This window comes from Phaethon aethereus (assembly GCF_964289735.1).
Source record: "Phaethon aethereus genome assembly, chromosome: 25".
NCBI classification, from domain to species: Eukaryota; Metazoa; Chordata; class Aves; order Phaethontiformes; family Phaethontidae; genus Phaethon; species Phaethon aethereus.
Genome location: NC_138601.1, coordinates 5,432,800 through 5,453,265, shown reverse-complemented (window position 1 = coordinate 5,453,265; position 20,466 = coordinate 5,432,800). Strand labels below are relative to the sequence as shown.

The 20,466-nt window shown below is 55.5% G+C and overlaps 1 protein-coding gene across 1 annotated transcript; it reads right to left on the bottom strand.

The window, feature by feature from the left end:
* Positions 1 to 1,144: 1,144 nt before the first annotated feature.
* Positions 1,145 to 19,948, bottom strand: SOCS7 (suppressor of cytokine signaling 7; the record flags this gene model as incomplete). The annotated part of the gene is made up of 9 exons (XM_082010784.1): positions 1,145 to 1,265; positions 1,623 to 1,758; positions 4,523 to 4,651; positions 7,890 to 8,058; positions 8,492 to 8,622; positions 9,394 to 9,495; positions 10,326 to 10,430; positions 13,643 to 13,707; positions 19,089 to 19,948. 9 exons carry the CDS (start codon positions 19,946 to 19,948, stop codon positions 1,145 to 1,147), a joined length of 1,818 nt encoding a protein of 605 aa, XP_081866910.1.
* Between the last annotated feature and the right edge of the window lie 518 nt (positions 19,949 to 20,466).

The window sequence follows — 20,466 nt, the reverse complement described above, 5'->3', positions numbered from 1 at the left end:
AGCGTTTGCTAAGGGAACAACGCCTCCTCAGAGGAGCAGCCCTTGCTCCCCAGTGCAGCAGCAACCATTCCCTTTGGCAGAAGGCTCCAGGACATCCCAACGGCTCACGTGTTCTTCCTTCCTTGGACCTGACTTAAAAGCATATAGGACCACCCTGCAAATCCAGTTGCAAAGCTCCGCTGCCCAAGACTAGGTTTGGTCCTCTTTTCCCAAATCCTAGAAAGCAGGGGAGCTGTGCAGCTGCCCGCTGTCCAGAGCTCCACGCTCCCCAGAGGTCGTTCCACGTAGCTGCGTGTGATTCTGGTGCAGTCTGCCTCCGAGCAGCTCTCCGGCTGCATCCCCTCCCGGCAAGGGCCAAAGAAGAGTCTTGCCATAATGCCTGGAGCAGATGATCTTCCTAGAGAGTCCCCTTCTCTGTCTCTCCCCACCTTGAAGTTTCCAAGGGAGGATAATAAAATTCAGCTGATCATAAGACAGTATTTCTCATGCTGAAAATAAAAAAAAAAAACCAAAACCAAACATCAAAAATAAAAACTTTCAAAAAATTGTAAATAGTGCCATGACATTCTTTGTTCTGCAAGGAGTCCGCGAGCTGGGCTCGGCTGTCTCCGAGACCCCTCTCCCTCATCCAGGAGCCAAGGCTCTTGTTCCCGTTCTGCTGTGCTTCTTAGGAGTCTTGAACTCTCTTCTCTGTATGAAAGAGCTGGAGAGCAGAAGCGGCACCACAGAAGCAGGCTTCACCGTCGCGTGCCTCCTTCCCACCACAGCCTGACTCGGGCTACAGGATGGCAACAATCAAATTCCTAGTGGGGAAGAGAGAAGGGAGAGGGATCGAACAGCCCGCTTGACGTGGCAGGATTCGCCCCAGACCGCAGCCGGTTTGGCACAAGAGCGAGCACAGGCTCGTGTGGGCGCAAATACGCACCAGAAAGCAGCAGAAGCCTCATTCCCCTCCCCAAGGAAAGCTGGGCAATGGTAAAAGACCATGGAGTGCACAGCTACAACTTCTTTGGGAGAGTTTTGGTTGGTTTTTTTGCAGTCAGAGGGAACAGAGCAATTTACGCTTGACCCCACAGGGCGGTGCACAGACCAGCAGCACACACGTACCATCAGTGACAGCAGCAAGATGGGCGAAGCAGCCTCGCTACGTGGAGGATTCGGTCTCCTGCTTCTGTTTGGAGATGAGCTGAGCTTCCTTCAGCGACAGATACACCTCCTCCTGCGGGTCGTAGTAGTAGAACTTGCGGATGTAGGAGATCAGCGGCCTGGGGAAGGTACGGGCAGAAGCTTTAACCCTGAGCCACAAGCACGCCAAGCTCCACAAAGGATAACCAGAACCTCTCCCCCAATCCACCCAGCACGGTCACCTCCAGCAGGAACAGCAGCCTGTACCCCGAGGCCGTGGCACTGGCAGATAACACCCCACTCCTGAGCTGGTCACCACTCCCACATGCATCCCTACACACCACTGGACATTTAGCTTCCTGTCCCAAGGCTGAAGAAGTCAACTACACGCTCCCAGAGCCCTTGCTGCAGATACAGACACCTCCTCGTGGCGGCTGCGGCGAGGGTCAAGGAGGAAACCAGAGGGACTGGCCTGGGGACGAGTCTTCAAGACTTACTTGGGCAGCGGGAGCTCGGGGATGTGATCTATTCGGACCAACTGCCTGATCCGAAAGCGGCAAAGGTGCTGAAGGGATTTGACATTGCTGAACCTGGAGACTGGATACAGGAGCTGGACAGGTGTTGGAGGGAGACCTTTGGGAAAAAAAAAAGCAATATTGGAGACAAGTGTTATATTAGAAAGGAACCGCTACCATTTCAGAAAGGAGAAGCTGGCTCTTGGGAACCGGAGCTCTCCACAAGGCTGTGTCCGACAGCAGATCCCCCCAGGAGCCCACTCCTTCAGAGCGGCTTGGGACTGGGTAGCCAAACCTCCCAGAGGCGATACCCTTCCGGCTGCAAATTATCTCCAGCCTTCCTAACAAGGCGACAACAGTTCTGATGTGATGGGGCCGCTGTGGAGAAGCAGACCCTGGGACACCGCAAGCTCCTAACCACCCCCTCTCCCAGGACTAGTAGATGAAGCATCGCTTTACACTGAGAAGCAACAGGGTTTGAGAGGACGCGGAAGAAAGCCAAAGCAGAAGGCTGGCAGCATGACCGGCACGTAGGCTTTTCTCAGCATAACCCTTTGGGTAGTTCTAGCGAGGCATTAAAAAGCCGGGGGATTTGGTCAGCTCAAGCTGCGCCAGAGCTGCTCATTCTTGGGGTCACGAGGCTGGGCACAAAGGCAGAGGCGGCAGCAGCTTCGCTCGAGCCAGCTCCCCACGCAGGGAGCAGCCTCGCAGGGCTGAAAGCGCTTTGCATCCAGCCACCCCACAACCTCCTCCTCCCCCAAAGTTAAGAGCAACAATCGAGCCCACAGAACCAAAAGGTCGGCAGGAGCACCAGGAAGGATCTTTGCGAGCTGGGTTCACTCGCAGCACAAGGTTTTATCTGTCTTTACAGAAGGATTCAAAGCTAGTTACACTCTAACCCCCTCCTGCTGGCTTGTCTCAGAGGGCAAAGGAGAGAAAGGAAAAAAGGGAAAGCTCTTCACACTAAGATGGGCTCAAAACTGCTCCAGGCAGCTCAGGAAGCTGTGAGCCAGCTTTTGAGAAAGCAAAGAACAGCAATCAATTGAAGGCTGGATTCTTCCCCCACCTCCTTCTCCTACCAAAAAGGAATTAGCCTCTGGGAGCTCAGCCAGCGACTACAGGGACGCAGCACGAGCTCCGCACGCTGCGCTAGCCACATGCCTCGCTGCCAGGAGCCAGATGCGAGCTGGAAACAGCCCCCTCCTCTGAGCAGCAGTTAGCATTTCAGCAGGAGAACAGCACTAACGAGCACACTGGGGAGATGCAGATCCTAAATATTCTCCCACTAAAAAAAAAAATAAAAAAAAAAAATCAGGCATCAGTGCAACTTTGTTTTTCAAGGATTGAGGCGCAGCGGCTCCAAGAAGCACCCGGGTCCAACGCTGCACCCAGATGGAGAGGTGCAGGACATCTGGCTGGCAGCTCAGAGGGGGGATCAGGCAGCAAAGGACTCCTCAGCAGGTGCACAGCAGTGTTTGGGGGGGTAAATTTTATTTTTGGATGGTATTTTTCTAAAGCAAGTCCTTTCTTAAGGTATTTGCCTGTAGTCCTAAGCCCTCAAAGCCCTCTTCTCAGGGGGAAGAGATCTCAGGATCAGGAAGGTAAAGCGTCTTTAAGTTGAGAGGATTTTTTGAAGGCAGGGTACATTGCAAAACCAGCTTTACATCCCTCTCCTCCCCAAGGCATGGCCACGTTATAAATCAGCCTCCCAGTTACTGGCAGTGTCTGCAGCAGAGGGCAACACTGACCAGCTCTGGGCTGGGACTCCAGTGCTGCCAGGATCCCTGAAGAGGGAACATCCCACCCCGCCTCCCCTCCAGGCTCTTCTAGACCAGAAACTCTTTGGGCCGAACCCTCTCCATGCCACGGTGCCATGTGGCTGTCACCAGGGCCTGCAGGCATGATGGCAATACGGAAAAGACACTAATTTACTATAATTTCACTTGCAGATTTAGCAAAGCAATCGTCACACTCAGTCCTGCCCTTCTCTGCATCACCGCTCACTCTCCCTCCAGATTCTGTCCCCCACTGTCGCTCTCTTGCAAGTAAGGGGCAAATTTGCCTATTTGGCAGACTCTTCCCTTCCTTTCACGTTGGATTTTTTGGCTAGCTCTCTGGTACACTAGGACAGACTAGCAAAAACAGAAAAAATATAGATACAGAAGATACTGGTCCAGTTGCCTGCCCAGATTTAGCAGGAGGGAGGTGTGAGCCCATTTAAGGAACCAGAGTTTGATGGATGGGGAAAAAAGCACTCTGCAATCCCAACAGCATGCCATCAAACACGCTTCAACAAAGCTTCCCTAACACTCCCTCCTTGCTTGCAAGCACCTGCCTGTTGATGGGCTCTGGCATCACGGTCCCCCCCAGGGACTCTGAATCTACAGTATTTATCTCTTGAGGCTCACTTTGAGCTCACACTTGGAAACGCTCCCACACACTCAGCTTCATGTCTTTCCCCTCAACAGCCCCAGGTGGGTCTCAGCTAAGGGAGAACTGGGAAACTACAAAGCATGCAGTGATTCGTAAGAACAGCAGTACTGAGACTGGGGGAGGGAAGAAAGCAGAGTTTTAGTAGCCAAATAATTGCTTGTTGAGGGAGTAGCTCTCCAGTCTTCAGCTCCATTTGTCAGTGTGAGATGGTATCATGTTTCCATACTCCTGGAAAGAAAGGTTTGGGAAATCTCCTTACCACCATGAGTAAGTGGTACAGCCGCCGAGAGAGACCTGCTCCTCAGGATCCTTCTGAGAAGCCAGTGGGCAAGGGTGCAGACCAGCGCACAGAGCACAGCAGACCAAAGCCACATTAAACTGTCTCTATAGGACAGACCAGCAGCTGATCAGAGCAAAACATCCCCCAGGACTCAGAGTGGGAGACTCACCTGGAACCCTGGATCGGAGGAAGTAGAGAAACTTCCCATTTTTGGAGTGCATGATTGCTCTCTTTATGAACTCCACCACAGACTGGCAGCGGTCTTCAAACTTGGGATGGCACCACAGGCTGAAGGTCCCTTCCAAGAGAACAGAAAGTGTCAAGTTATAGGAGCACTGGTGGCAAGAGGAGACATTTAGTCATGAGCCTGATGTTCTCAAAGACCAAGTGAATGCCCCAGGCTGACTACTTCAGAGTAGGATGAGGCAGGGCACTAAGAAGAAACACCAGTGGCACCAGCTTGCAAGGATGCTGTTCTACTGGAACCAGTGCTCTCCAAGAGCTGAGGATACGCAGAAAGACGTTAACAGAGTGACCACTGTAACCCAAGCATGGCCACAAGTCATGCTTGCCTGAGCTTGTAAACAGCCTGCAATGACTGCTAGGTCTAAAACTTAAAACTATCAGAACACACAGAGCATTAGCAGAGAGTGCAGAGGAGCAGGGGTATCTCAGCAGCAGCACTCCCAGAGAAAGCTAGCGCATCTGAGCGGTTAAGGCCACACGTAGAGGTGTGTAAAAACAGCAATCCAGGTGCTGAAGTCCTCTTCCGCCAGCCCTACGGCTGTCAAGGATCACTTAGAGCAGGCACAGGAACAGCTCCGTGTTCTAGCCAGCTGCTTCAAACGCCTGAATTCAACTTACTGGCAAGCTAGAACCAGGGTCGAGATGCACCGACACGGTCCCCCCATACCGCTATCCGACACGACGCATGCATTGAGCTCGAGTGGCAAACAAGGAAACTGAAGATGGGCAACACAGGGCAAGCAGGCCCTCTAACATGTTTACAGATCTCTAATTAGGTTAGTTGAAGCCTCCAGCCAGACCAGTCTCACGATCTTTGTGCTGCGACCAGACACCCCCCTCCTCGCACCAGAACGCAGCCCTGCTCACCCCCCTTACTCACCAAAATGCTGCCTGCATCCCCCCATGCACCTCCCTTTCCACCTGCAGATTTGTCAGTGCTCCAGCAAGAGCCACCACAGAGCAGAGCTTCACCAGGAGCAGCAAAACGGGCAAAGAAGGGCGCAGTTTAGGATGGAGGCCAGGCTCACGCCTGCGGCGGGGCCAGATTCTGGCAGGAGGTGTGTGACACCACTCATCTGCACAAGCACTGTAACCCAGAGCCAGAAAGGCAGCCGAGAGACTTTGAAAACACCCTGCATCCACGTGAATTATGAGTTTGGCTACACCTCCTCCTCGTGCTAAGGAGACCATGTAGCCAAATCAGAGGTACCCAACATGTACTTCAGCCCAGGGACTTTTTGGAAGAGCAGCTCCCCCAGCATCATCACAAGCTCCACAGCACCAACCTGCTACAGAAAAACTAGCGGAAGAACCTCTGTAGGATGTCCTGCACTTACAGCTTTCTACAGGGAGGGTGGCAACCAGCAATACAGGGGCTGTATAGAGCCCAGAAAATTTAAAACATCATCTCCTCTCCCCACAGCTAGATCTGGTAAGCTTTATTGGGAAAAGATGCCTCTCGCCCCTGCCACAGACCAGTTTGGGAGCAATAATCTAGGTTAGCATCTGCTAGACATGTCAGTAAGCACAAAAATGAGTAATTCCTCTTGGGAACCTGAGATCTGAATGAGCTCTTAAAAGTGACCAGTAGATGCAAAGGACGAAGCACAAACACCAGCCTCCCCAGCCCGCCTACTCAGCTCACCAAAAAAGCCACAAAAATTCTGGTTTCTTCCTCTCATCTACCCGAAACCTGAAGGTCAAGCATTTATCTCTCTACCATTCCCCCAGCCTCACCATTTGTCATCTTCATTGGTTTATCAAAGTGCTCAGCTCTGCAGTTTTCCACGCTGCCGCAGCACAGTCAGCACGAGGCAGCCAGTCCTGGGGGGAGCACAGGGCTGCCGACGCAGACCGAAGCGCTGCACCCAAAAATGAAATCCTTGATGCGGTGCCACGGCTGGGAGGGCTGCTCTAGGGAAGGTGGCAGCACCAGCCTTCAATCCGTGCAGCAAGAAGGACAGCTTGAGGAAAAGGAAGGACATCTGGCTAAGGAAGCTCCAAGAACAAATGTATCCTGGCCTCAAAATAAGAAACCAGACCAGCAGCAAGAGAAGTTTGCTCCAAAGCTCAATTATGAAGAAGTACCCACTGTACAGGCAGCCTCACATCTCCGGCTGCAAGAGCTTCAGTAATTTCTGTAAGGACAGGGTGATGAAAATCCTTCCTTCTTACGCAACGGTCAGGGACAGGGGAACTGGCTCTAGACGGGCTAGAATTGACGCTGGAGCAACTTTCCATTAGCAGGGCTCAAGACCAGAAGTGCTGCCAGGTTTCTTAGCTCTGCACCTGCAACGCGAGTAGAAGTGGAGGAATTACAGAATCATAGGATCCTTTAGGTTGGAAAAGACCTTTAAGATCGAGTCCAACCATTTGGAAGACAACAGCAGCATCCCTGGGGCAAGGGCAAACAGGAGAAAAAGATGAGCTTTGCTCTGAAAGGTTGCAAACCACTGTTTTCTCCAGCAGGTTGTCTGGGAAGCCTCTGAACCCATTATTTGCAGGCACATTTAATGACAAGGCTCTGTAGGCAGCTGTTATTAAAGCTTGCCCACTGGTTACAGGGCAGCTTCCCCTCGTGCATCGAGCCCCTCGGGCATTTTGCTGGCCCGAGGACAGCTGTGTGCACAAGGCTTCAATACAGAAAACCACACACAGAGGTGAGCAGGCAAAGCGTGCGGGCGAGGTGAGAAGCAGCCCACGCAGGAGGGGAGCGTAGCAGGAAGAAAGGGCACGGACAGCGTGCCAAGAGTTCTCGGAATAAAAACCCACCAGGGTGGAGCTAAAACCTCAGCCTGGAACCGACTGCAGCTGGTACCACCGCCGAGCATCCCTTGGACAGGGGAGAACAAAGCAAGGTGACAAGCCACAACATCAAGAGATCACCTCTCATTTCACAGTGAAACAAGCTTCATTTCGGGAAGCACCGAGAGCTACGAATGATGGCTCTTGCTGTACATCGCGTCTCAGCGACGCGGGATCCCAAAGACCTTGCCATCACCATTTTCTTTGAGTCCAGTTTTGCAAAGCGAGGCCTGAGGACAGGCACATACACAAGACTCCCGTATTCCCCAATTTCTCACAGTTATAAGGAGAGCTGTTGCTTGAGGCACAAGAAGCAAAGTCAAATGCAGCTTCTAAGGCCTCTTGCAGAACTTGCATTGCTGCTGCTCCCCCTCCTCTGCCAGCTCGGTGCCCAGAGCACTGCTCTGGGACCTTGCAATCAGACCGGTCCCCAGCCACAGGCCTCCGCTGGCAGCGGCACCCCTAGACCTGCCCGTGGCTCTTACCTCTGTAGTGCTCCATCCTGGTGTGATGGGTGATGCCCTGCGACCGAAAGCTGAGGCTCAGGATGTAACGGGGGTCAGAACTGTCTCGAACCAGAAAGGACCCGTCCGGCTTGCCCTTCAGCTTCATCTCTGCGTCCTCCCAGTTCATCGGTCCCCAGTACCACCCGCACTAGGAAAAGAGGCAGACAGGACATCAGCAGATACCAGCAAGAAAGATTTTATCAGCAACCAAACACAATACAATTTTCTCTTCCTGTTAATCCCCTTTAAACGCCAAAATGGAAGTGCCCAGTTGTATCCACCCAGGAGCATGGACGGTTGGGACTCGCTGCTCCTGGATGAAAGCGCACCATCACATCCCTTACGACCCACAAGCGGTGAAAGGACAGATGAGACTACGACACCCCTTCCACGCACAACAAAATGCTTTTCTAGATTCAAAGACCTCACTGGGAGAAAGGCAGGAGGTTTGCTGCGTTTTTTTCAGTCCTATCCTAATCTTACGCTCCTAAGTCTGCAAAAGGGATGATCAGTCCCCAAAACCGGAGCCTAGAGTCTTTTCCTTCTGGCTGCCACCGTCACCCCCGCCACGTTACCGTTACCTTCTCCAGCTCTCGCAAGCTGGCTGCGAAGCTGCTGGAGTCCGGGCGGTAGAGCGGACACTGCAGGTGTGGGGCGGGCTGGCCGGGCATCGCCTCCATCGGCCTCAGCGGGACAATCCGTGGGAAGGCGTCTGCAGAGGGAGAGACAGCCCGGGCCACGGTCACCCGCGGGGAGCCCACCCCAAGGACGAGCTGCCCCGTCCCCCTGTACGGCTCTGGAGGGCAGGGCAGGTGGGGCAGAGCTGCAGCGTGGAGGAGGAAGCTGGGCTGACCGATGGAAGGACAACCTCCTTGGGAAGGACACGGCCGGAGTCACTACCTGGCTTTTCCAAGGTGACTAACTCAGTGCCTTCACCTTCTATTTCCTTATGCCAGCTCGGAGGGAAGGCAGGGAAGTGCCAGGCAGCACAGACTGGAATGAATGAACACGCATCCTGAAAAAGGGGCAGTTAAAGCCCTCTGGGTCCTGAAGGAAACCAAGAGCAAAAGGGTAGATGCACAGGAAACATCCTCGTGTGCTGTTCAGCTGGACCGCACCCCAGGCTGGCTGTCAAAGCTGGGGCTCCTGCACTGACCCCTGCTCCCACGGCTCTTTTCCGACACTGCCGACGCTCGCTAACACATTACCTGACGCAGCACAAGTGGGGGTGGGCTGCGCTTCTGCTGAACCCAAGGGAAACCAGAGGAAACGGGAGATGCGAGCCACACCGCACGGAAACCAGAGCCTTGACACAACAGCGCCCGAGCACTCAGCAGCGTAGGACTGCGTGACCCTGAGCGGCAACGCAGGCAGCACCGTTGCTGTTAAAGCTTGAAGTGCAGCCTTAAAGTTTACCAAACACCCCCAAAGTCCAGATCCCTTGAAGGGAAAGCCAGAGCCTTGCCGCTAAAGCTAAGCTGACCTGGGGCGTGGGGCGGAGGAGGCGGAGGCAGAGGGAAAGACTGCAGGGAGGAGCCCATCGGACCCACTAGGACAGATGTAGGCAGCGTCCCACTGATATCATCTAGGAGAGAACAGAGGCAAGAGAGATTCAGAAAACAGGAAAGCGAGCTCTGCACTGCCGAGCACCTGAGAACACAGCCCGAGCAAACGGCACTCGGCGCTGCCTGGAGAAGCGAAGATGGAGCTGCCCGCCGGCGGCAGCTCACCATCTTCCTCGTGCTTCTGAGCGCGGGTGGCTGCTGCCACTTCACGCCAGCTCGGAGCCTCGCGCACACTCGCACGCCCTCCCGGAGCGAAGGAGCCCGTGTTCCAGCCCGGCTAGCTCCTCGCACGCAGCTTGCGGCACAAGACAGGCGTTTACAGGAGATTTCACAGCACCGACGCTGCCCCGGCACACGGGGTATGCGGTTTAAGGTGCTGCTCACTAAGGCTGACTTTACCTGTCCTAAGCTGCTCCTGCTCAGAGGGGCCTCCTCCAGAGGAGCAATTAAGCCAGGCTCCTGGTGCACCAGCCTCTCGAGGAGCCTCCACTTCCACCGACCAGAGAGCACAGAAGGGAACCGGCCTCGCTGAGCGATGGGTAGCAAGGGGAGAAGCTTCCAAAAGCAGCAGAAACGCTATGAAACCAGGACATTACGTCCCGCCTCACACTGCTCCACCACCGCCCTCCCCTCCTGGCTGGTTTAAGAGAAGCACTGAAGCCTTCAAGGAACAGCAAGGAATCCTCTGCCGGGGAAGGGCGAGCGGGCATGCTACGGGGTCAGATGAGCGGGCAGCGAGCCCGCTGCCGGGGACCCTTGGGACATTCCTCCTCCGTCCCCGCAAGGGCGGACGGGCAGCTCCTACGCTCCCGCAGGGACGCGCGGCAAAGGATGCTCTCCAGGACAGTACCTAGCAGGCTGAGGCTTCTTCGTGGTGGAGGTGGTGGAGTCGGAGGGTGAGGGGAGGTCAGTCCTCGCTGAGAGATGTCCACGTCCACTAGTGACACTGTTTCACCTGAAGGTTGGTGGAGCAAGACTGTTAGTATTGCACCTTCCCTGGGGCATGCAGAGGCTGAGCGCGGGGAGGCAGGGGGAGAGAGGAAGGGGCAGTAACCTCTGCAAGGTTTGGAAGATCATCTCATTAGCTGTTTTCAAATGGAGTTTCCCTGCTGCACCGCTTTTGAGACATTGATCAGGTCTGCTACCGCAGCCCGAAGGTCAGGCGGAAGCGAACGACACTGGTACGCGTGCCTGAACCCCGCCTGAGTCCAGCACCCGGAGGACGCGATGAGGAAGGCACCGCGAGACCTCTTCAGCACCGAGTTCACATATCAAGCAGAGCTCAACGGTGCACAGCGCTGGCACTTCGTATAGTCCTGGGAAATGGTTTCACAGGTCTGCGCGGCACCCGCTGGCGCCGGACTCTGAGATAACGCTCCTGTTCATGCCAGTCTGAGTTTGCCCACCAAAGCCTTAGATGATCACACAGAAATACCTTTTACCCTACAGGCCATGAGGGTACCAGCTCTTAAAATTAATATAAGGGAGATGGACAGGGTTTTATATTAAATAGTTGGAATTCACTAAAGCCTAAACGCTCTGGATCCAGGATACTGCTCGGAGAAAATAATGACACAAACTAAGATGTCTAACTTAAAACCAGAAAAGCTTAAAGTTAGTCTAAAATCATGGGAAGGAAATGAAGCCATCAAACCGATGTCAAAGCATCAGCCTCAGTATCGGACTGATACAGAGCCAAAAGGAAAGCACCTAAATCCCAAAGAGAGACCTCAAGTGGTGTTACCACAGCCAAGGCTTTTTTTTTTTACCAATTAAAAAAAAAAAATCAGTCTAACCAGGCTCTGATGAACCACCAACATAAACCAAATCATCCTGAACACCTGAACCATGGTCTCAAGGACAACGAAATCTGGCTGCCTTGGATTTCAATTCCTGTGGGCAGGGAACTCCACTTCTGCTCCAGATACCGTCCACAGCATCACTCACCTCTGGGTAGGTACCTGACAATGTATTTACCAGGCATTACACAGGACAATATTGACTCAGCTTCCTTCTGCTTTTCTAAGTCCTATCTATTCATAAGCCATGTTAAGAGGAGTGCTTAGGGTTGGTTATTATCCGAGGTACCTCCTCCCTGGGGGACTTATGGGTGTGAGCGCACACGCATGCACACAGCCACTCTTTCGTTTCCACACCCTGAAAATGAAGTGGCCCTGTAGGTTGGACTGCATTCGTCCCGTCGCAAACAAAACCAAAAGACAACCAGACTAGGAGAGGTTGCAGTAACTCAGCTTGCGAAGCTTTCCCGATGCAGCAGGAGCTGCAATGGCAGGCTGCGGCACACTTACGGAGCCAGCGCTTCCGAAAGGTGCCCGAGGAGAGGTCAGGAAAGGTGAGGACAGCCTTCCCAAACACCTTCGCTCGCCCCACATACTAACCTGAAAGCAAATCACCAAGAAAACCATGCAAGTTGGGCCAGACATTTGAATTCCGTCCCACTTTGGTGGTGCCAGTCTCAGAAAATCCTCTGTAGAGCAGCCATTAAAGAAACCAAGTCCTCAGCTGTGTAGGACTGGAGAAGTCAACAACAAAGCAATTAAAATCCAGACATTCGCTTTGGGGATGCTTCAACGATCTTCTGCAAAGGAAAAGCTCCTACGAGGGCGCTGCCAGTATTTCACCAACTGGCAAAAATTTTCAAAACAGTTAATAGCATAAACTAACAATTAATCACATCAATTTCCCAAGTTCAAAGCAAAAACTTGCCAACTCCAGGTTCTCCTCTGTAGTTTCTTTTGAAGAAAAGCAGCTCTGCACACACATCCACGTACCCCGAACACCAGCATGCAGAATGACAGATTTTATACTCACAGCTTCCCCCAGTAACAGCTGGCAAAGCAGCAGAAGCAGTTTTTGCTTTCACCAGTCTTGATTTGCTAAACGCACGTGACGCTTACAGCCGGTGGCGTCACGCAAGGAGCACGTCCTCTGCGTGCTGCCCCACGGTCAGGACATCGGCCGAAGGCACGTGGGAACGGAGAAGAGAACGAGAAGCGTCACAGCTGAATTACCCCCGAGTGACTCCACTTCTGCAGGAGCTACAAACCACAGGAGCCCACCAGCAGCTTCCAGTTGCTAGTTCCAGGCAAGTCAAACGAATGCTCTGCCTTGAAGGTCACTGAGCTGAAATTTAAACCAGTTCTCAGTAAGACTTCACCACTGCCCTCCAAAGAGGGCTTCGCCCTACTCAGGAACACAAACCCCACACCAGCTCCTGCACCGAGATCTCCAGCCGCTCTCTGCTATCAAACGCCAGCAGCAAGAGGAGGCTTTCAGCGCTACTCGCCGGCTTTTCCCAACGCAGCTATCACCACACGATCATATTTTGATTCCTTTGCCCTGCAATGAGATCCTCAACACCAATTTATTTTGAATCTAACCTTCATAACAAGCCACGTAAAACCCCGCACCGCTGATAAATACTCGCTTGGGACCTCAGATTCTTACTCACGCAAGTCTTGAGATGGGATTCTCCCAAGGAAATCCCAAGCCCTGTGGCAAGGACTGTTTTGACTATGAGCCCACAGCACAAGAGGTGCGTGACCATGACTAGGAGCTTTTCAGTGCTGCAGCTTTCAGCCGCCAGCAGAGCAGGACTTCCCCCTCACACCATTTATAAGCTGGCAAACTTCCCCCCACCAGAAGAAAAGGGAAGGTCAGAAACCAGCAGGACGTGGGGAGGGGGGGAACATGCAGAAGAAGTTGGTAGTGCTCCACAAAAGAGGTTTCAATTCCCATAGATGTCATGCAGCAGAGCTGCTGACGTTGCTGTATGGTCCAGGTGGGAAGCGGGGCTTGGTCTTACCTACTTGCAAAAAAACAGGAGGGGAGCACCGAGCTGCACTCGATCTACAGGGGATTTTCCAAACCACTTGGATGCAAACAGCCCTGCCTGGAAGAAGGATCTTCACCTCCAAGAGCACAACTCAAACTTGCGTTACAACAGGAGGAATTGCAAAATACCGATGTGCAATAGCCATGTTCTCCACAGCTCCTCTTGTTCAGGGTTTGAGGCCAAGCAGAATACAGGGACTTCAGAGATCCCAGCTTGTACATGGAAGCAACATTCAGCATCTATCGTTAAGCACACACTGCTCCTTCCATAGCAAAACGAAACGCCACGCTGTAAATCTTTCAAATCCTTACCTGTGAAGAGGGGGCTGAACACAACCGGGGAAAAGGCACTTTGAGTTCTTGTTAGTCTGTGTTTCCTATTGGAAATAAGAAAAATATCGTTAGCAGAGGTGGGGAGACCTGGTGCATCCCACCAGAAGAAAGCACCACTTGTTCCTCTCAAACCAAGAGAGCCTTCACATTCTTTACAGAAGCTCGAGACAGCTCAATGCTGCACGTTTATTCGACTCCTAGAGCAGTGCTTTGGCTTAAGTAGGGCAGTCAACCTGTAAAGCTAGGTCTCCGTCCTGCTACTAAGCAAATCTCTAACTAGGTAATTAATAAAGTCTTTGGAAAGAAAAACCCCAAGCAGGTATGGTAACCAGAGCCAAGAAGCTGTTTCACAACAGACGTCACGCTATTTCTCCGGATCAGGCATTGCCAAATGCCTTCGACAAACAGGTTGGGTCCCTGCGCAATTAGGGGTTGTGCCTAGAGCGAGCGCGTCGAATGCCCTCGTGCTGCGTGCGGAGGACACCACCTCCCCAAAGGGTTTCAAAATGCAGGTGAAGGGTAGGCAAGCTAAACCTGGAGCCACCAAGATGGATGGAAACAGCTAAAAAACACACTTCTGATGAGGACCCAGGAATACCAGCTATTCCCATGAAGCTTGCTTTCCAAACCAGCAGTTTTATAACAACGCTGTAGCCAGCCGTGGGCTCTCCCCACACAAAACTGCTCCTTCCAGCACCTTCCCTTCTGCAACGCTAAAGGGCTTTATCCAGATCTAGGCAGAGAACACGCTGGTAAACTGAGGCACAGCATATGGCAGCCCTGGGACTCGAATCTGTGGTTGAGGTGAGAGGAGAAACACATCCCTGGCAGCCCGGTGCCAGAAACTCGCTTCCACCTAAGAGGGGAGCACAAGAACAAAGCTGAGCTCGTGTGCCGCAGCTTTGACAAAGGCCTTTCCAGCACCCACAGTACATCGTGCAACGCCCACCCCGGCACTGGGCAGTCCCCACCAGTCTGCAGGTCTGTACCGGGTCAGACAAAGTTCCTCCGAGTTAAATAGTGCGATTTCACCGTGCTGGCCAGAGAAACTGGTCCCATTGCATCCAGGCAAGGGACTGCACCACCAAGATCTAGAGGAGCTCAGAGACCAGCTCTACTCACCACGCAGAAGAACACCCCCCCTTCCACTGCAAGCAGGCTGTCGCAGGGCTGACGCTGTTCCTCTGGATGTCTTCCTCACCCTCCAACCTCCTCCCAGCAAGCGGCTGACCCTGAACCTTAAGCCTGTCTTGTGACCCCAGCTCTGCTCACTGCCTCCCGCAAAGCCTAGACAAAGCTTCAGCTAAAACCAGCTCTGAGCAAGGACTGCCTCCCCTCAGGAAGGACTGCACGGAGCAGATGCAGCTCAGCCACCCTGCAGGGAGAAGAAACCCGAGCTCCGGTCTCATATTGCACTGAAGAGCCCTGGGAGTGCAGAGCAGATGGGTGCACCCTCATCTTTTCACAAGGGAGACCAAATGCTTCTCTTGTTTGTGTCCAGACACGTCACTGGGTCACACAGCTGCAAATAAACATTTAATACTGTAAGTCTGCAAATAAAAATACCAAGAACACTCATCATCCTGATACATAAAATCCCATTAAAACGTTTGGAAATATTTTCCTTTTAAGCCTCTCACACCTATTTGAGGGTTGGATTTTCTTCCCCGAAGGAGAAGAATTCACCAATTATCAGCACACACAAAATTACACTTCTGGACTAATATCAACTAACCTTATAATATACTAACAGCTCTGTTCCCACCCACTAAGCCAGACGGAAAGGAGCATTGCTGGCATTTTGCTGTTACCAAAACAGCTACATTTCATGCCAACATTTTACAGCCATCAATTTCTGAGATTCTCATTTCTAGCAAGCTCACATCAGCAGCAGGGCGAGTGAGAAACGATTCACATGGACTGAATTCTCCGCTTCCCAACTCTGTCTCCACCAAAACAACATACATCCACACTTCCTCCTCCTGCCCTCAGGTTCTGCAGCCATCTCCAAACAACGCTGAAACCCCCGGAGAAGGAATTACGTGTCACCAGTACCTGAACGCTGCTGCATCGGATCAGCACAGCCCTGCAGAGCTGGAGGAAGCCAAAGGTGGACATCGCCGTTCCGGAACACCGTGGACAGATTCTGCACGGATTCATGCACACACAAAACTGGAAAACCCCTCGAGGGCCAGCAACTAAGGGTTTTTAGGGTCAGTTCCCCACCAGTTCTGCAATAGCTGTGGCTGCCGCCTTCGCGGCCGGCACTTCCCACAGTGCTGCCTTTACTCAGCCCAAGGCACCGTCCTGTTAACACTAAGGCAAGTCTTACCCGGCCGCTCAGGCTGGCTGCATCCTACTTTATGCATGCAACAACACACAGATGTGTCAAAAAACTCACGGTCATCAATACAGCTTAACTTACAAGATTTGGGTACCAACCTGGCAAGCGATCTTCAGCAGATGCCGGCCGCAGCTCAGGTATGCCCACACCCATCCGCCTGCGGAATCGGTGCCTAACCCTGTCCCCTTTCCCTCCAATTACCTCCGCAGCACAAATTGCTTCCAAAAAAAGAGCAGTTTCAGCAATACAACCTTTAAGTATCAACACCCAGGCCCTGGGTGAGAAGCTGCATATTGGTATCTCCACGTTTAGTTTCTTAGCCTCTTGCAGCTCAGCAAAGCCCAACTATTGATTTTAGATAATGGGGCTGGTTTCCTTCCTAACTGCTGCTGCAGGCAGGAGGCAAAGCTGCACCGTGCTGCCTCCAGGACCAGCAGCACGATGGGCAGCTTGGGCAGCAACTCCCAACACCAGGAATTCTGCTTCTTGCAGATGTTTAAAAGCCAGACGAGACAGCACTCACCGCAGACCAAGGGAGCAGCCTTCACCACCAGCCCGCAGAGAGACTTGTAAGTCAGGAACAAGAGCTCGACAGCAAGCAGAACCATGAACTAACCCAGAAGTTGCTCTGAGCCCACCTTGTCAGCCACGAGCAACTGCAGCAGCAACTCGCGGTGAATGCCAGATCCACCCTGTATTAATGGGGGCCACACGTTGGGAGGCAACAACCTCCAGCTCTTAGCAGAACCAAGGAAAACTTTTTTTCCCTCCCCAGCCAGCCAGTGAAGACGGGTGTGAAGTAGCAGAGGGCATTCACTAGCGTGGCATTAAGCCTAGCAAAGACACTGGCAGAAAATCAAGTCACTGCGCTACACATCTCCAAACTCAGGAACCAGGGCAACTGGGAGGAAAGGAAAAGAGAAGCAGCACCTGCTAAGGCCAAACATTCACTTCCCAGCAAGCCCAGCTTAGCTAAACTGCGTCTAACCTGCCCATGAGAGGCGTCCCAGCAGCCCAAACCACTGGTCCTCGCTGACGAGAGCAGGGCCAGAGCCCCAGGGCCAGCAGGGATCGTCCCCATCAACGCGCAGTCTCAGGAGGGACACCAGCACCAAGGGCGCCTGTCCCGCACCCCACCAGGAGCAAAAAGCATCGTTCAAATAATCCAGCCCTCGTCAGCAGGAGGGGACTCGTGGAACTGGAAGCAGCCAAGTCGTCCCTGAACCACAAGAGTCACTGCATCAGGCACCTTGAAGTAACCTTCGTTAAAATACCACCTCGTTAGCGTGGTGGAGTTGCATGAGAAGTGACCATTAAACCCCCTGACCAGCGGGGAGACCCGGGCAGCGATACGGTGCTTCTCAGCTCCCAGCCCAGACACAACTGCCAACTCTCCCCCGCCTAACCCCAGCGCTGGGAAGTCCCGAGGGCTCCCCGCTCTTGTCAAGCACGAGGACTGAATAAACCACAAGCCCATTAGCAAAACATCATGTCATTACAGGCAACTCGCTGCCGTTTGAGGCCCATTTAGTCATTTGTGAGGAATGAAGCCATTGTACAGAACTGCTTCACCACCCCACGTGCAAAAGCGAGGCTCCTCGCAGGCACACGAGCTCTGGGGAAGATTCAAACACCCTGACCAGCTGCAGGGCCGGACACGGGAGCTGAGGCTGCCCCATCTCAAAAGCCATCCTTTGCTTCAAAGGGGAGGTAATTTTGGCCTCCACTACAGCCTGGCTGCCTTTTGGGCTCCCGAAGTGCCCAGTCACCGCAAGCCAGTGCTGCAGGTCACACCTGACCCAAGGTCAGCATCTTCAGAACAAGCCTGGAGAAAGTTTCCTGCTCGCCCATCAACAGGTCTTCAGCTGCACTGAGGAGCCAACACACCCCAAAAGCCTTATACAAGGTTAATTAACCCCGCAGGGAAAGGACTGTGCTGTAATACTCGAGAGTCCATTCAATTATTTGATGCTGCTCCCGGGCTGGCTGCACAGACCTTGGGCAGGCCCTCCCTGCCTCTTCCATGAGGAATTTCAGTTCTGCTGCTGGAAACACTACAGAAAGTGGTTTCTGGAGCACAGGAGGCCCACCTCGAGCGGAGCCTGGGCAGCGGGTACAGATCAGCCTTTTACCCTCCCCAGCTGGTATCAAGCACCTCATGTCTTCTGCCGAAACGCGAGGCTGGAGCGGGGCGAGCAGCTGAGGGGTGCCAGAGCCGACAGAACAGGGCGGGTGCACAGGCTCCCGCACCAATAGGTCCCAGGGATTGTCCCTCCAGCCTAACACACAACCCAGCCAAGCTCTGGCTGCCAATGCTTCCTCCGGCCACGTCCTGCCGCGGAGCACCAGGAGAGTACAGGCAGAGCAGAGCCCCTGCAGCAGCACCCACCACCACTGAGGCCAGAGCCCAACTGCGCCGCTCGCGATCCTCAGGAAATCATTCTGCGAGACACGGGAGGGCGAAAGGAAACGCCAGCCCCTTGGGTCTCAGCACAGTTTCACCAGAGGCCACTCCTGGGTTCACCACTTCCTCGCTTGGCCGGCGCTTGCAGCATCCCGGGGCTCCAGGGGCTCCTCCGAGCCACCCGCCGCCTCACCAGTCCTGCTCTCGGACTTTCTTCCACCATCCCCTTTGCAGACACAGGGCCCAGAGCAGCGTGTTTCTCCTCCACCTGCCTCTCCTGGGCTCCAGCTATGCTTGCGTGGAAGACAAGGCCTCAGCAGCTGCTCAGAAGAGGCCTGAGCACGGCTCGGAGCTGATGGACAGCCACGGTGCCCATCTGCGGGATGGCACCCGTGCCTCGCAGTCATCCTCCACCTGCAGCGAGGCGTCAGGCACCGGCACCCCTTCTCCCCCTGCACCACACCATGCCCGGCCCCCCAGAATCATTACTGTTGGAAAAGAACTCCAAGAACATCAAGTCCAACTGCCAGCCCAAGGTCTCCCGGCTGCCATCAACGCAGGCAGCTGCTTGCCGCACCCCCCCATCCTACCACCCCAAAACCACCCCCCGACACCCCCAGCCGGGCGGGCAGCCCCCCCTGCCCAGCTCAGCCCCCAGGGACCCCTGCCCGCCGTACCTGCCCGTCTCCTGCTCTCGGCCGCGGGCCGCGCAGACGTCGGTCAGGCTGCCGGCCGAGGCAGGCAGCTCCCCGGTGCGCCGGCCCTCGGTGGCGGCGTCCCCGGTGGCCGAGCCGCCGCTGCAGCTCTTGGTGCGGAAGAGGCGGCTGAGGCGGATCTTCAGCGAGCCCTTCCTGGCGCCGGGGCCGGCTCCCCCGGGGGCGGCGGGCGGCGGCGCGGGGCCGGTGGCTCCTCTCCCGGCGACGCGGGCGGCTCCGCGGCCGGGGGAACCCGGCTCCTCCTCGGAGCAGCTCCCGGCCTCGTCAGGCTCCAGCGCCTCCAGCACCAGCAGCGCGTCGCTGGTCTCCTCGGCGGCGGGCCCGGCGGGCGGCGGCGGGCCGAGGCAGGGGCAGGGGCAGCCCGCTGGCCCCTTCGCGCCCAGCCCGGGCGGCCGCAGCCCCAGCGCCGCCAGCTGCAGCTCCAGCCCGCCCGGCGGCGCGGCCCCCCACCGCGCCGCCGCCTTAGGCTCCAGCGCGCAGCGGTGCCGCGGGCAGAGCAGCTCGCCGCCGCCCGCCGGGCCCCCGCCGCCTCCCGCCGCCGGGCCGCCCTCCTCGCCGGGCCGCCCCTCCGCCGCGTTGCGGAACACCATCAGCTGCGGCGGCGGCCGCGGACCCCGTAGCGCTCCGCCGCCCGGCAACGCCGCCGCCGGCAGCCGCCCGCCGCCGAGGCCCAACGGCCCCGCGCCCGCCGCGCCGGTAACGGCGCCGCCCGCCGCGCCCGCCTCCGGCCCGGCCCCATAGCCCAGCAGGCGGCTGAGCACCCGGTAGGAGGCCGCGGCGGCCGCCGCCGCCTCCCCGTCCCGCAGCTCGGCGCGCTGCATGGCTACGGTCGCCGCATGGCTGACCGGGCCCGGCCGGACCAGGGCGCCGCCGCCGCCGCCGCCACGGCTCCCTCCCCCCTCCGCGGCGACGGCCGCGCGCCGCCACGCCCCCCCACTTCCGGCCTCCGGCCACGCCCCTTGTCCATAGCCGCGCCTCCCGGGTGGCTGTAGCCACGCCCGTTGTCGAGGCCCCGCCTCCTCGCCCCCCCCCCTCCACGTGGCGCGCGGCCGCGGGGACCCGCTCCGGCCCCCCCCACGCACCCACGGGCGGCCACGGGGACGGGGGGGGACAGCAGTGGCGGCCGGGACACCCGGAGACGCAGCCCTGGCCGCGGCCCGGGGCGGGGACCCTTCCCGCCCCCTCGGGACAGTGGGGTGTGGTAGGGGAAACTGAGGCACGGGCGCTCGGCACCTTCGTTTTGCGAGCCCTGCACGGCCCTGCACGACTCTTGCAGGCAGCATGCCCCACGGGGGGAGAGGGCATGTGGACCAGCTCTCCCCACACCTGCCTGCAGGCT